General features: G+C 34.0%; 1 protein-coding gene and 1 long non-coding RNA gene across 11 annotated transcripts in view; both read right to left on the bottom strand.

Moving 5' to 3' along the window:
- LOC147842616 (uncharacterized) overlaps positions 1–13,536 on the bottom strand; it is a 1,013,036-nt gene that overhangs the window by 632,708 nt on the left and 366,792 nt on the right. The window lies entirely within an intron of this gene.
- slc44a5b (solute carrier family 44 member 5b) overlaps positions 1–13,536 on the bottom strand; it is an 80,827-nt gene that overhangs the window by 11,909 nt on the left and 55,382 nt on the right. For 4 of the 10 annotated variants that reach the window (XM_087263449.1, XM_087263454.1, XM_087263448.1 and 1 more), the window contains exons 8-16: positions 12,540–12,663; positions 10,158–10,190; positions 7,548–7,631; positions 7,353–7,465; positions 4,776–4,907; positions 2,975–3,074; positions 2,756–2,848; positions 2,295–2,382; positions 1,289–1,551 (exon numbers count right to left, since the gene is read on the bottom strand). In XM_087263449.1, coding sequence (XP_087119575.1) covers positions 1,289–1,551; positions 2,295–2,382; positions 2,756–2,848; positions 2,975–3,074; positions 4,776–4,907; positions 7,353–7,465; positions 7,548–7,631; positions 10,158–10,190; positions 12,540–12,663 — 1,030 coding nt within the window. Of the gene's footprint in view, positions 1–1,288; positions 1,552–2,294; positions 2,383–2,755; positions 2,849–2,974; positions 3,075–4,775; positions 4,908–7,352; positions 7,466–7,547; positions 7,632–10,157; positions 10,191–10,587; positions 10,612–12,539; positions 12,664–13,536 lie in introns of all 10 variants that reach the window. The other 6 variants (XM_087263452.1, XM_087263457.1, XM_087263456.1 and 3 more) reach the window with 2 other exon arrangements.

The following is a 13,536-nucleotide window of genomic DNA, read 5'->3' as shown; positions in this document are numbered from 1 at the left end:
AACATCCAACAAAAGACAAAACAAAACACAAATCAAAAGATAACACACAAAACAAAAAACAACACAAAAACAAAACAACAAAACACACAACAAAAGATAACAAAACAAAACACACAACAAAAGATAACAAAAAACCAAAACCAAAACATAAAACAACACAACAAAACAAAACAAAACCAAAACAACACAACAAAACACAACAAAAGATAAAACAAAACACACAACACACAACAAAAGATAAAATATAAAACAAAAAACAAAAAAAGCAAAACACAACAAAACACACAACAAAAGATAAAACATAAAAAAAAAAAAAGCAAAACACAAAACACACAACAAAAGATAAAACATAAAACAAAAAACACACAAAACAAAACACAACACCAAACACAACAAGATAAAACAAAACACAAAACATGCAACAAAAGATAAAACAAAACACAACAAAACACACAACAAAAGATAAAACAAAACACAACAAAACACACAACAAAAGATAAAACAAAACACAACAAAACACACAACAAAAGATAACACAAAACAAAAAACTCAAAAAACAAAAAACACAAAAGACAAAAAAGATAAAATATAACAAAAACAACACAAAAAACAAAACACAAAACAACACAAAAGACACAACAAAAATAAAATAAAACACATATAAAATTAAACAAAACAAGACACAACAAAAGATAACACAACACACAACAACAACCCAGAACACAACCAACAAAAGATTTCAACGCATCAAAAAACAAAACAGACAACAAAAGATAACACAACACATAAAAAACAACACACAACAAAAGATAACACAAAACCAAAACACAAAAAACAAAGCAACAACAAAAACAAAAACAAAAGCCACAATAAAACATAACAAACCACAAAATGCAACAAAACAACACAACAAAAAACAAAACACACAACAAAAGATAACAAAACACAACGCACAACAAAACAAGAAATAAAACAAAACTGAAAACACAACAAAACAAAAAACAAAACAACCAACAAAACTCAACACACAACAAAACAACCAACAAAAGATAAAACAAAACTCAACACACAACAAACAGAAAAACAAAACAACCAACAAAAGATAAAACAAAACTCAACACACAACAAACAAAAAAAAAACAAAACAAACAACAAAAGATAAAAAACACACAAAAAAACACAACTAAACAATTGAAATGCAATTACAGTGAACGTTTAAGTTTAGTCCTGCATTCACAGACATAAACTATCATCCAAAAAGCTTCTAAGAGCTCAGACGGCCACAAACCTTAAAGCCCTGCCAAATGATGAAGCCAAAGGGCATGGTGGGATGTCTGCCGGCTTCCTCAAGGCCCAGTAATATGCGGCAAAAGCCCCAGCAAGGGTGCACTGGCCAAGAGCGATGGTGAAATTCACCAGCCACAGGAAGACCAGCAAATTGCAGAGCTGGAGCACAAAGATGTAGCGGTGGTACAGACTCTCCCCACCATAGAAAGCAAATGTGCATTGAGAGCCCGGACACAGTTTAGTCACATTTGATTGGCTGAAGGTCTGAAACACAAATACAAAGAGACATAAAGAATTATCAATATAATGCATATACAGTGCATCTAGAAAGTGTTCACAGCGCTTTACTTTTTCCACATTTTTTTATGTTCCGAATTGGATTAAATTCATTTAGTTCCTCATAATTCTACACACAATACCCTGTAATGACAATGTGAAAAAAGATCTTTTTAAAATTGCTTTATTAAAAATAAAAAAAATAAAAATCACATGTACATCAGTATTCACAGTCTTTTTCATGAAGCTCTAAATTGAGCGCAGGTATGTTCTGTTTCCACTGATCATTTTTTAGATGTTTCAGCAGCTTCATTGGGGTTCATTCATTCATTCATTTTCTTTTCCCAAAGACAGGTGTGCCAAGCTTGTGGCATCATATTCAAAAAGACTTGAGGCTGTAATTGCTAACAAAAGTGGATCAGGAAAGTATTGAGCAAAGGCTGTGAACACTTAGTGAAAACCTTTTTTTAGGTTTTTCATTTTTAATAAATTTGCAACAATTTCAATTTTTTTTTTTCAAATTGTCATTATGGGGAATTGTGTGTAGAATTTTAAGGAAATAAATTAATTTCATCCCTTTAGGAATAAAGCTGTAACATAAATAAATGTGGAAAAGGTGAAGCGCTATGAATACATTCCGGATGCACAGTAAAATCTTTAGCAATATAAATGGACTTAATAAATGGATCTTGTATATCAGATAATCAGTTTATTGCAAGATGAGAGATTACCTCTGGGTCACAGGTGAGGTTTGTGTATTTGCAGTCGGGTAGTGTTGACATTACTTTGTATACGGCCTCACCAGACGATGCCAGGAAACTAAAACAAGTTGAGGTTAAGGAGACTAAAGTGTAAACTGAAGTGTCATTTTTGTCATCAAACAGAGCTGCTAAAATAACTATATCAGACAGAACAGGCAGTCTTTGCCAAAATAATATATAAAAATCTGCATTAACCCTTTTCCACATTTTTTTTAAATCTCACAATTCTACATGAACTAACAACTAATAGCTTTACTTTTATCAACTAACATTAACAAAAGTTAAGACATACTTTGCTAGATAATACATTAAGTGATGTTAAACAATATGACCATATTATAAAATGCTGCTATAAATAAAAATAAAATACAATATATTTAAATTTCAAGATATTTCTAATGGGCAACAAATAATCATATAGATTTGGATACACAGCTGTAACAGCCCAGTATGCAATACAGAGAGCCAGCAGCAGGAAGGTGATGATGGGATAGAAGAGTGTTGACATGATGCAGCCAATCGCCCTGTAGCAAACAGAGAGAACAGTTTAAATAACATCTGACATCTTTGTTTCAGGCTCATCTGTTCTGTTCTTACAAAACACCATTAACCAAAGTAAGATAAAGAGAGAAAGAAAGATAGAAACGTACTTGCTGCCCTCTTTCAGAAGAGCAATGGCAATGCGAACTCTGTTCCTTAGGAATATCAGCACTAAGATGATGATGGCTTCAATGACAGCCAAGGAGGTCACTGTGGAAAAACATCCAGCTGTCAATCACCTCTGTTAAACTGAACTCTCTATAACCTTCATCAATTTGACTCTGAGTGTTGCTCGGTTAGAGATTTAATATTAGACTTGAAGGCGCTACAGGGTAAGGATTTTATGCAATGATCATGTTTTAATATCGCTAAGCTAAAAAACATGCTATCTACCGCTGATGCAGAAAGGATGGTTCATGGTTTCATGACCTCTAGACTAGATTACCGTAATGCTCTGCCTGGCATCCTCTATTAATATACTTCAGTTAGAGCAAAATGCAGGTGCCAGAGTCCTTACCAGGTCAAGAAAATACAATCATATATATTTCTCATCTCAATTTTATCTTTCTTACTCTGGCAGTCTTAAGTTCTGTATGTATGTATTATAAAATATTGGATCTTACCTAGAAGGCTCTAAGCAGTCTAGTTCCTGTTTATTTCACCAACCTTCATTTTTAGCTACAATCCCATCGACTCTTTACAATCCCAAAACTCAGGGTTTCTGGTAGTACTCTAAATAGCAAAGTCCACTAAAGGAGTTTGAACATTTTTATATCTGGTTCTTAAACTCTAAAATAGCATTTTTTGTAACATTCAAGGCTCTATAATCCCACCGACTTTTTAAGATCCCAAAACTCAGGGATTCTAGTAGTATCCAGAATAGCAAAGTCCACTAAAGGAGATTGAACATTTTCATATCTGGTTCCTAAACTCTAAAATAGCATTTTTGATAACGTTCAAGCCTCTACATTCCCATCAACTCTTCAACATACCCAAACTTAGGGCTTCTAGTAGTATCCAGATTAGCAAAGTCCACTAAAGGAGGTCAAGTGTTTTCGTATCTGATTCCTAAACTCTAGAATGGCATTCCTGATAATGTTCAAGGCTCTACAATCCCACTGACTCTTTAAGATCCCAAAACTCAGGGTTTCTAGTAGCATCCTGAATAGCAAAGTCCACTAACGGAGGTTGAACGTTTTCACATCTGGTTCCTAATCTCTGGAATAGCATTCCTGATAACGTTCAAGGCTCTATAATCCCACCAACTTTAACATCCCAAAACTCAGGGCTTCTAGTAGTATCCAGAATAGCAAAGTCTACTAAAGGAGGATGAGTGTTTTCAACTCTGGTTCCAAAACTCTGGAATAGCTTTCCTGATAATGTTCGAGCCTCAGGCACACTCTTTACATTTAAAACTGCTTATCTTTTCAATAAAGCATATACAAAATGCATCACATAATTGCATGATACAGCTAAATACAACTCATCAAATGCATTCTTTCACACTAACATTAATATCTCTTGTTTAAAATGTTATGAACAGCAGCTACGCTAATTCTTTGAATTAAAAACTATTGTGAAAAGTCCTATACAAATAAAGATCAATTCAACAACTTGTAACAAACTACAAAAAAGACTTACTAGTTTGTCTTTAAACACACGTAGACTGATTTTCAACAGTGTAAATGGTAATATTATTATTACTTTGTTTTAATTCTTTTAAATTTATATTGTATATTAAAATTGTATATTACTTGTGCAAAAGTGAGCACGAGCAATACATTGCTGGTTGCAATTCACTTAATGAACTTGTGTTGCTAATATAAAGTGTTTCTGAATGCTACATTATAACCTCTACAGTTTCACTTAACTACAAACTCTCATATCCTAGAATAACTGAACACATCTTACTGAATATAAGCCAGGTTTGGCTCAACTGCAGGTAAACCCGGAAGTCAGTCTGGAATCCAATGTCTGAGATGGTGACATCTGAATCCGGTTTTCCCTTAAGTGAACTGTACTCCCAGTAACAATGCCATATTCCTGAAAGAGACCATCAAGAAGGAGAAGCTGAACAGAGTGTAAAAATGTTCACAAAGTAACAATCAATTCCCAATTTAAAAAAGGAGATTGGATATATGTGAGAATAAGGACAAAATACTGCTGTAGCTGTCATGTATGCATCAGTTGCATACTTTGCATTTTTACAATAAAACAAGACACACAAAAATGCAAACAAAAAGTCAATCAGAATGGATAAATTCTAATTCTTTTAGATCGGTCACATTTTATTAAAAAGAGAAGTGGAAACCTTTGAGATCCACAGTAAATTGCCAGGATTGCAGTTTTCCTATACAACTGCAAAAAAAAAAAAAAAAAAAAGTTGCGAGTTGTTGTTTTTTTGGGATTATATTATATTATAACATGCCATGGTTGGCAAAAGGTTCATTTCTTGTGAATAACTTTTTTTTTTTACTGAATCATTTCTTAAATGTACATTGATCCCAGCATGAGTGAGTGTGAATAAAACTGTCTGACGACGCTTCACATATTAAATCAATGGAACATCTGAGAAAGGTAGGCCACCAGAAGTGTTGTTTGGCCTGCAGACAAACAGGCAACATTGTGGAATGACAAGTGCATAGAGCAAATTATGGAAAGTGTCATTTATAAGCTACAAAACAGGCTACAAATAAGTCTTTGTTGACGAAAAAGAAAAATCTGCTGCCATTCAAACCATCACTGTGGATGTTCTCTTTCTTTACTGCTGAAATCTATTCAGCACCACCCGAGGAAGCGTGGGAAGAGAACACACATTTTTGAAAGAACTAGACTGCCAAGACTGTTTATAGCTCTATTCAGTGGTTCTATTTCAAAATTAAATCTGTTCAAAATTCTGTATTTCTTACATGTTTTGTACATCATTACAAAAGAAAAAAAATGTTAAGTTAATCAAACAAGTTAGAATAATAACCTGAGCAATAGCATTATATGATTAATGAATGTTGCCTATCTTGGTTAATTTCATATTGATACCTGTGTGTTTGTCAAAAGAGACGAAAAAATCTATTTAGACTCCAAAAACTCTGTTCAGTTATTCTTACAAAATTAAAATGTGTTCAAAATTCTGTATTTCTTATTCACTTTGCAAATCATTATTACAAGAGGGAAAAAAGCTAAAAATATATATTTTAAGTTAATCAAACAAGTTAGAATAATAATCTCAGTAATATCATTATATGTTTAATTAATGCTGCCTTTCTTGGCTGATTTCATATTGACACTTGTGTGTTTATCAAAAGAGAAGAGGGGAAAAAAATCTATTTAGACTAACTCTGTTCAGTTGTTCTTTCAAAATTAAAATGTTCAAAACTTTGTTTTTCTTACACGTTTTATACATTACAAGAGAATAAAATGAACGAAATGTTAAGTTAATTAAACAAGTTAGAATAATAACCCCAGCAATAATGGTTAATTAATATTGCCTTTCCTGGGTTATTTCATAATGATAGTTGTGTGTTTGTCAAAAGAGAACAGAAAAAAAAGATTTGGTAAAGAGAAAAACTGGCTTATTCTCCATTCTATTTGAGCAAGTTTTGAGCTGTTATTGGGCTGAACCAATTTTTTGGACTTGGCAACCCTGTCCACAGTGGGGATAAACAAAAGTATGGAAGTCAATAGCAGCTTACCAGTCTCCAACATTATTTAAAATGTCTTCTTTTGTGCTCAACATAAGAGAGAATCTCAAATATGTTTGGAACCACTTGAAGTTGAATATAAATAGTGAGCAAGCTTTCATTTTTCATGATCCAAGACCTGTGAAGAGATAATGCAAACCATAGAGGATTTCTGGAGGTCCCCATAATCCTGGACCAGGTCGTATCCTGAAATGATGCTGTGGCAGTCATAGAGGAATGGAGAGCATGAGACTGATTCCTGAAAGACCCCAATGACAGACGAGTCTCTGTATTGATCCTGTGGGCTGTGAACAACACATATCTGCAGCTTCTCTACAATGGACGTCCAGCCGTTCTCCAGCCGTTCTGCTGCCTAAACCGCAGCTCTACATAAGACGTTTGGCCAAAGCAGAAATGGTCTTGCCCAACTGAGCCTGGTTTCTCTTGAGGTTTTTACCTTCACTTTCGTCAATTGGTGAAGCTTGTTCCTCGTCACTGTCGCCACTGGCTTACTTGGTTTGGGACTTGTGGAGCTGTGTGTCAGTGGATTTGCTCTTAACTGAACTGAACTAAACTAAACTAAACCTAAACTCTGAAAACGGGACTGACACAGTTTAAATTTACTAGAACTTCTATGTTAAGCTGCTTTGACACAATCTACATTGTAAAAGCGCTATAGAAATAAAGATGACTTGAACTGAACTTTTGGGCAAACTATCCCTTTTGATAAATCACAATTGATAAAAATTAATGTCTAATACGTTAAAAAGTTTGGTTTGATGTTTGGTACATTTCTCTAGTCATTACCAACCATATCCCACAGCCGCGATGACTCCAAAGATAACCAACCAGAAGAGAACGCCAGCGGTAAACCTCAGCAGCAGAATAAAGACCAGGCTGACCAGCATACTGATCACCAGACCGCTGGAAACACCCAGAAAAGCACAACTCAGCAACAGCAAATCAACCTACAGCATTTCTTAAAGCTCAATAATGATATACGTACATTAGAATCCAAAACCACGAGCTGGCGTAATCCTCAAAGATCTTGGTGCCCACTTCCTTCGCATCCAACAAGCTGGTGATGCCACTGTAAAAGAATATTACCATCAAAAATAATAAAAACACAGACTGTAATGAGCAGTTTATGAGATGGTTCATGTCGTTCTTTCTCATAAACATGCCATATACAGTACATATTTTATAAAACAAGAAGCAAAGATATACTAAAGTTAGTCATTTAAATCTACAGTGCTCAGGTGGATGTTTCACACAGGTGTTACTAGATGTTGCACACACATGTGTTACCAGTGTAAATAAAACATCAACTCTGTTCCTGTATCCTCCATTCATGAAATCTTTTCATGTATCGGTAGAGGACAAGGGTTTATTGAAGGGTTTAACAGATGCAGCTGAAAACGATGCTATGTGGGACAGAAGTACAGTCTGTGCAATGTGCCATACTGGTTCAATATTTTACATACATTTTAGTCCACTAGAAATGTTTTAGATATTAAAAAACTCCAGGCTTTATTTCCATCCCACAGACTCCATTTTATTTAGATTTAAACACATACATTTTGAAGATTATAACATATAAGATTATATGTTCCGTTTATGCAAGTGTATAGTGAGAAAAGTGCTAGAACAAACACTATTGTTTAAAGGTTTAGCGTCTAGTTTAGTGAGAGGAAATGCATAGTTTAATTTTGCAATAATGCACTTAATTGTTTAAAAGTGACAGCAAAAAGAAATTAAAAGCAGTGTTGGGTAAAGTTACTTTTGAAAGTAATGCATTACAATATTAAGTTACTCCCCAAAAAATTAACTACTTGTGTTACTTAGTTACCTTTTATGGTAGGTAATGCGTTACATTACTTTTGCGTTACTTTTTATTACCTGGCTGAGACTTGATCTCTTTCAGAACTTTTTTTTATTTCTTTCTTTAACAACGCACTGCATAACCTACACTTTCATTTATCTTTAAAATAAAACACATAAAAAATAATATTTTAGGATAATGTTATCTGAGAACTTCCTGACTCGTATACACAGATTATTGAAAGTTCAAAGCAATGTGTTTGCTACTTTTGTATTATTTGTACTATTAAGTAAAACCACTGTCCATTGAGATTATAACCCCCTTTTCTTTCCCTCGAAGTGTTCAAAATAACGAACACATTTTCTCAATTTTAATTCAGCAGTTTTTAAAAGCAAATTAATTCAAATAATAGGTAACTCATGTTACATTTTCAAAAGAGTAACTCAAATACTATTGCTTATTTTTTAAGTGCAATTTCTTAAATGCATTACTCGTTACTTAGAAAAGTATTATTACTACGTAACTTGCGTTACTTGTAATGTGTTATCCTCAACACTGATTAAAAGTGTAATGTTGTATGATTTCTCTAAATAAATGCTACTGTATGTATTCACACAGAATCTTAAAAAAAATATTGCATTTTTAACAAAATTCATTCATCACGTGACATTGTGCCATCACAGGAATAAAAATTTAATGTTACAATACATCAAAACAGAAAAGGGTTATTTAGGTTACAGCAATATTTTACACTTTTTTTTTAAATTTTATTTTATTTTGGTTGTTACTGTGCCACAGAGAGTACATTTTTGGTATTCTATGACACCACCTCTTTGAACAGTAGTGTTTTTGAAGTATTTTATAGCACGTAAGCTTGTTACAAGAAAATTTCCTACAGTTATGTGAAGCTCATTGATTTATGCAAGGTATAGAGAGCTATTAAACTAGCTTATCAAGCTACAAGCAACACTTACAAAGCAGGCTGTAAGTAGTTCAGTTGAACTATTGTTTATTGTTAGCTTCATTTTGTTTATCTACAGTACATTGATACTAAAAAACAAAAAAAACACATCTGCACATGGCTCAAAGAATCATATGAACAATTTCTAAGTTCACATAACAGATCAATTAGCACCTGTTTGGATGTAACCAAGGATAAATAAACTTGATTTAATAAAAATTAAAGAAGTTAACAGTTTGTCATTTTTCTCAGTTCCTAAACATCTTTCATGATGCTGAAAATTACAGTTAGGTTTAATTTAACATTTCCGTCAAACTCTGGATAGACAAACTTGTGTTCTCTTGTTGAGTTTTGCTGACAACATGTGTGCTTCTCCAAAGCAAAGAAGCTCATGTTAAATAAACATTTCAAACGGTTTCAACTTTCCAATAGTCAATCTGGTCCCCTTTGCACATCAAGCTCTCTCCCATACATTTACCTTTATATTCTGAAAGGAACACTCCACCTTTTAAAAAAATAAATTGGCTGAATGGATTCAAAACTGATTCAAGTCAACTGTTTAACTCCATGAGACAAAAATTAGCCTTTTTCAAAAAAGGTGGAGTATTCCTTTAAAAAGCACCTTCAGAAAAGAGACATCTGAAAGGCAGTGTGAATGTGTCAGTGACCTCAGGTTTGACAAGCAAATGAAAACATGCAGAGTTGTTTTCGCTCTCTTTTTTTTGTTCTACAGATTCTTTGAGGCTGCAGGTGCACAATGTGTGTTGTATGAAGTTAGTCTGAAGATAAGCGAAGAACAAGGTCGAGTTTCAAAGCTGACAATAAATGAAGACCTTTCTGTTCCTTGCTGCATGGCCGTAACTTTGCTACAAAAACAGAAGCATTGTGCATGTTACAAAAAACACACATGAAGCAAAAACCTTGGCTTTCTAGAAACAGGTAAAGCAAATGTTGAATAATGCATTTTCTGTGAGTGATACAGAATTAAAAGTGGCATATTATTAGGGTTTATTCATTACATTATCTTGCATTTAAAACCAGCTATGGTTCAATGCAATGATTAAAGTTTTAAGAACATGTCTAAGAACATATCGTATAGATATTAGTTATAAGTAACCTGCCTGCCAAAAAAGACCTTTAACTCCATGCATTCACAGTGCTATTAAAGCAGCAGCAAACTCATGCAAACATGCACAGCTCAACTTAGTTGCATGGCTTAAAAAGGCAGACTCTCTCTGACTTTTATAAGGCCAAATGTCATACCCAGATAAAACTGTCCTCTCCTGCCTAAATGAAAAGACAGGATATTTATAAACAAGTGTTTACCTGCTGTATCTACCCATTCAAATGTGGATATTATTAAGAGTCAATGTTCAGTTCAATTTGAAAGCTTGGATATTTCAAAGAATCCTTAAAAATATATACAGATGATTGTTTAAAAGCCCTATTAGGGAATTATTTCCAACACTGATAATAATGAGAAATGTTACCAAAACAGTGTATTAGATTGATTTCTGAAGACTAGAGTACTGGGTGCTGAACTTAAACCCGGGGTGGGCAAACTCGCTCCTGGAGGGCTGGTGTCCTGTATAGTTTAGCTCCAACACCTGAACATGTCAATCAGTGTCTTCAAAATCATTAGAAATCTTTAAGCAGGTGTGTTTGATTAGAGTTGGAGCTAAACTGTGTAGGACACTGGCACTCCAGGATCGAGTTTGCCCACCCCTGACTTAAACCATCTCATGGCTGTTTGGCTTGCCTCTCTACTCACAAAATATGATCATTCTGTAGCCAGACAAACAATGTGGCATCAGTCCAACATTATGAAAAGGGGTCATGAAATCTAAAAATCTTAACTCTCTTGATCTTTTGAAATATAAGAAGTTATTGTACTTTGTCGTTAGTAAAAAAAAACAGCTTCTATTTAGGCAAATCTGTGAAAACTACAGGTTGCAGAACACTACAAAAATGCAGGGCCTCACACTATCTATTTGTGTTGGGACAACATGAAGGAATTAAGTTAACTTATAAGTTTTTACACATTTAATTGGATTAAATTAAAACAATTAAGTTGTCCCAAAACAACTCAAGACTTTTGTTGTTTCAGCTCACTTTAAGCAAGTAGTTCTTCAAGTAAACAGCAAACATCCTTTTTTGAGTGAACGTGCCATGTTTAACTCTAGATTTTTACAACAAAAAGTACAACAATGTTGGGCCAACTTTTTTTTGGAGTCCAAAAGCAATGATATAATAATAGTAATAAGCACAACACTTATTAGTTACTTCACTTAAAGTCAGTAAACTCTGCATTACAAATGACATGTTGGTTTCACTTAAAGTGAGTAAAACCATTGTAAATTGAAACTGTTAAGTGAGAGGTGTCCAAACTCGGTCCTGAAGGGCCGGTGTCCTGCAGATTTTAGTTTTTAACTTGCCTCAACACACCTGCAAGGATGTCTCTAGAAAGCCTAGTAAGAGCTTGATTAGCTAGCCCAGGTGTGTCTGATTGGAGTTGGAACTAAACCTTGCTGGACACTGGCCCTCCAGGACCGAGTTTGGACACCACTGTTTAAGTTGACTTATGCAAATAGTTTATTTACTTATTTGCTCAACCAACTCAACCAAATTGCTTAGAAAGTAACAAGTTTTCTCACTTCATTTAAAGGTATTGGTCACCCAAAAATGAAAATCACATCATACAACATTAATTCTCCCTCGTGTAGTTTTAACCCTTTATGAATCTCTTTTTTTCTCTTGAACACAAATTAAGATATTTTGAAGAATGCTGGTTGCTGGAATAAACTTCCATAGTGGGAAAAATTACTATGGAAGTAAATGGGTGCCAGCAACCAGCATTGTTCAAAATATCTTCTTTACTTGTTTCAAACTCAAACACGGTGAGTAAACGATGACAGAACTTTCATTTTGGGTGAACTACCCCTTTGAATAAAGTCAACTAATTGCTTTTTACTGTGCAAAAACAGCAGTGTCCCTGTATGAAAGATCTAAATCTATGTAGCCTGTCAGACAAACAGTTTTAGTATTCCACACCAATTCAAACAGTATGTTTTGATGAGGGTGGTCAGAAAATAGCCTGCTGCTTCTAAATGTTGATGTTTTTTTAGGTAAAAATCTTTTATGTCTCCTTTAAACAGGCTGTAGCTTTATATACTGCAGGTGCTAACTGCTAATGACTGCTAATAAGCTAAACTTACTTGGCTGCATCTCTTAGGTCGACGACGCTTCTGATTTTACCATGTCCATCTTTGAAGCTTGTTTGGTTGGCAACAGTTAACGTCCCATTTCTGGTGATGAAATCAGGAAAGCACCTCTGGAGAACTGATAGATGGGCAAAGAATGAAGCAAAATTAGTATTTTTTTTTTAAAACATTTAGAAGTCGTTGAGAACGTGCTTTGTGTCTGATTCGAGTTTTTCCACCGTCTGCAAGGCCTGTATTCCTGAGAGGTGATAAGCTGCAGATATATTCAAGTGTTTTTTTTTTATCTCAGTGCTGATACGGAGAGGACACAGTGACCTTCTCAGCCTTGGCAGAGATGTTTTCGCTTTTTCTAATCGCTTATATTAGTCACCGTGTTCACATGGTAGCAGATATGACGGCTTCAAAGAGATCCAGCGGGCTCAAATCAAACACCTGACCTCTTGATTCACGTTTATATTTATTTTCATTTAGATTAAGAGGATGGTTCACACAGATATTTAAAATCTGTTGTTATTTACTCATTCTCAAATGACAACAAACATTTTTGATATTTTTTCTTCTTCTGTTTAAGACTAAAGATTATACTTTGAAGAATGTTGCAAGCCTGTAGGCATTGAAATCTGCAGTTTCCAGCATTCTTCTAAATATCGTATTTTATGTTAAGCAGAAAAAAAATAAACAAGTTTGGAACTAAAGGAGTAAAGGGTGATGGTTTTTATTTATGGGTGAACAATTTTTTTTAATATGAAAATTAAATATGCTTTTAAAATTGTTATCGTTTTAGAACTAGTTCACTCATGAAATATTTGTTTAAGTATTTGTACATAATTGTTTGTTTATTTGAAAGTTGTGTTACAGTATTCACTATTAAGATTTAAAGCTGATCTAGGAAAACACTTGGGAATCGAACTCTGTGTTATTCAGATGGAGAGACTCAGATGTTTAAGGACTAGCTCCATAAGAAAATGTTTGTGGGGTCAATTTCTTAAAT

Source organism: Danio rerio, chromosome 8, assembly GCF_052040795.2.
Source record: "Danio rerio strain M-AB ecotype USA chromosome 8, GRCz13ab, whole genome shotgun sequence".
Taxonomy (NCBI): domain Eukaryota; kingdom Metazoa; phylum Chordata; class Actinopteri; order Cypriniformes; family Danionidae; genus Danio; species Danio rerio.
This window is presented reverse-complemented; position numbering and strand designations above follow the sequence as displayed.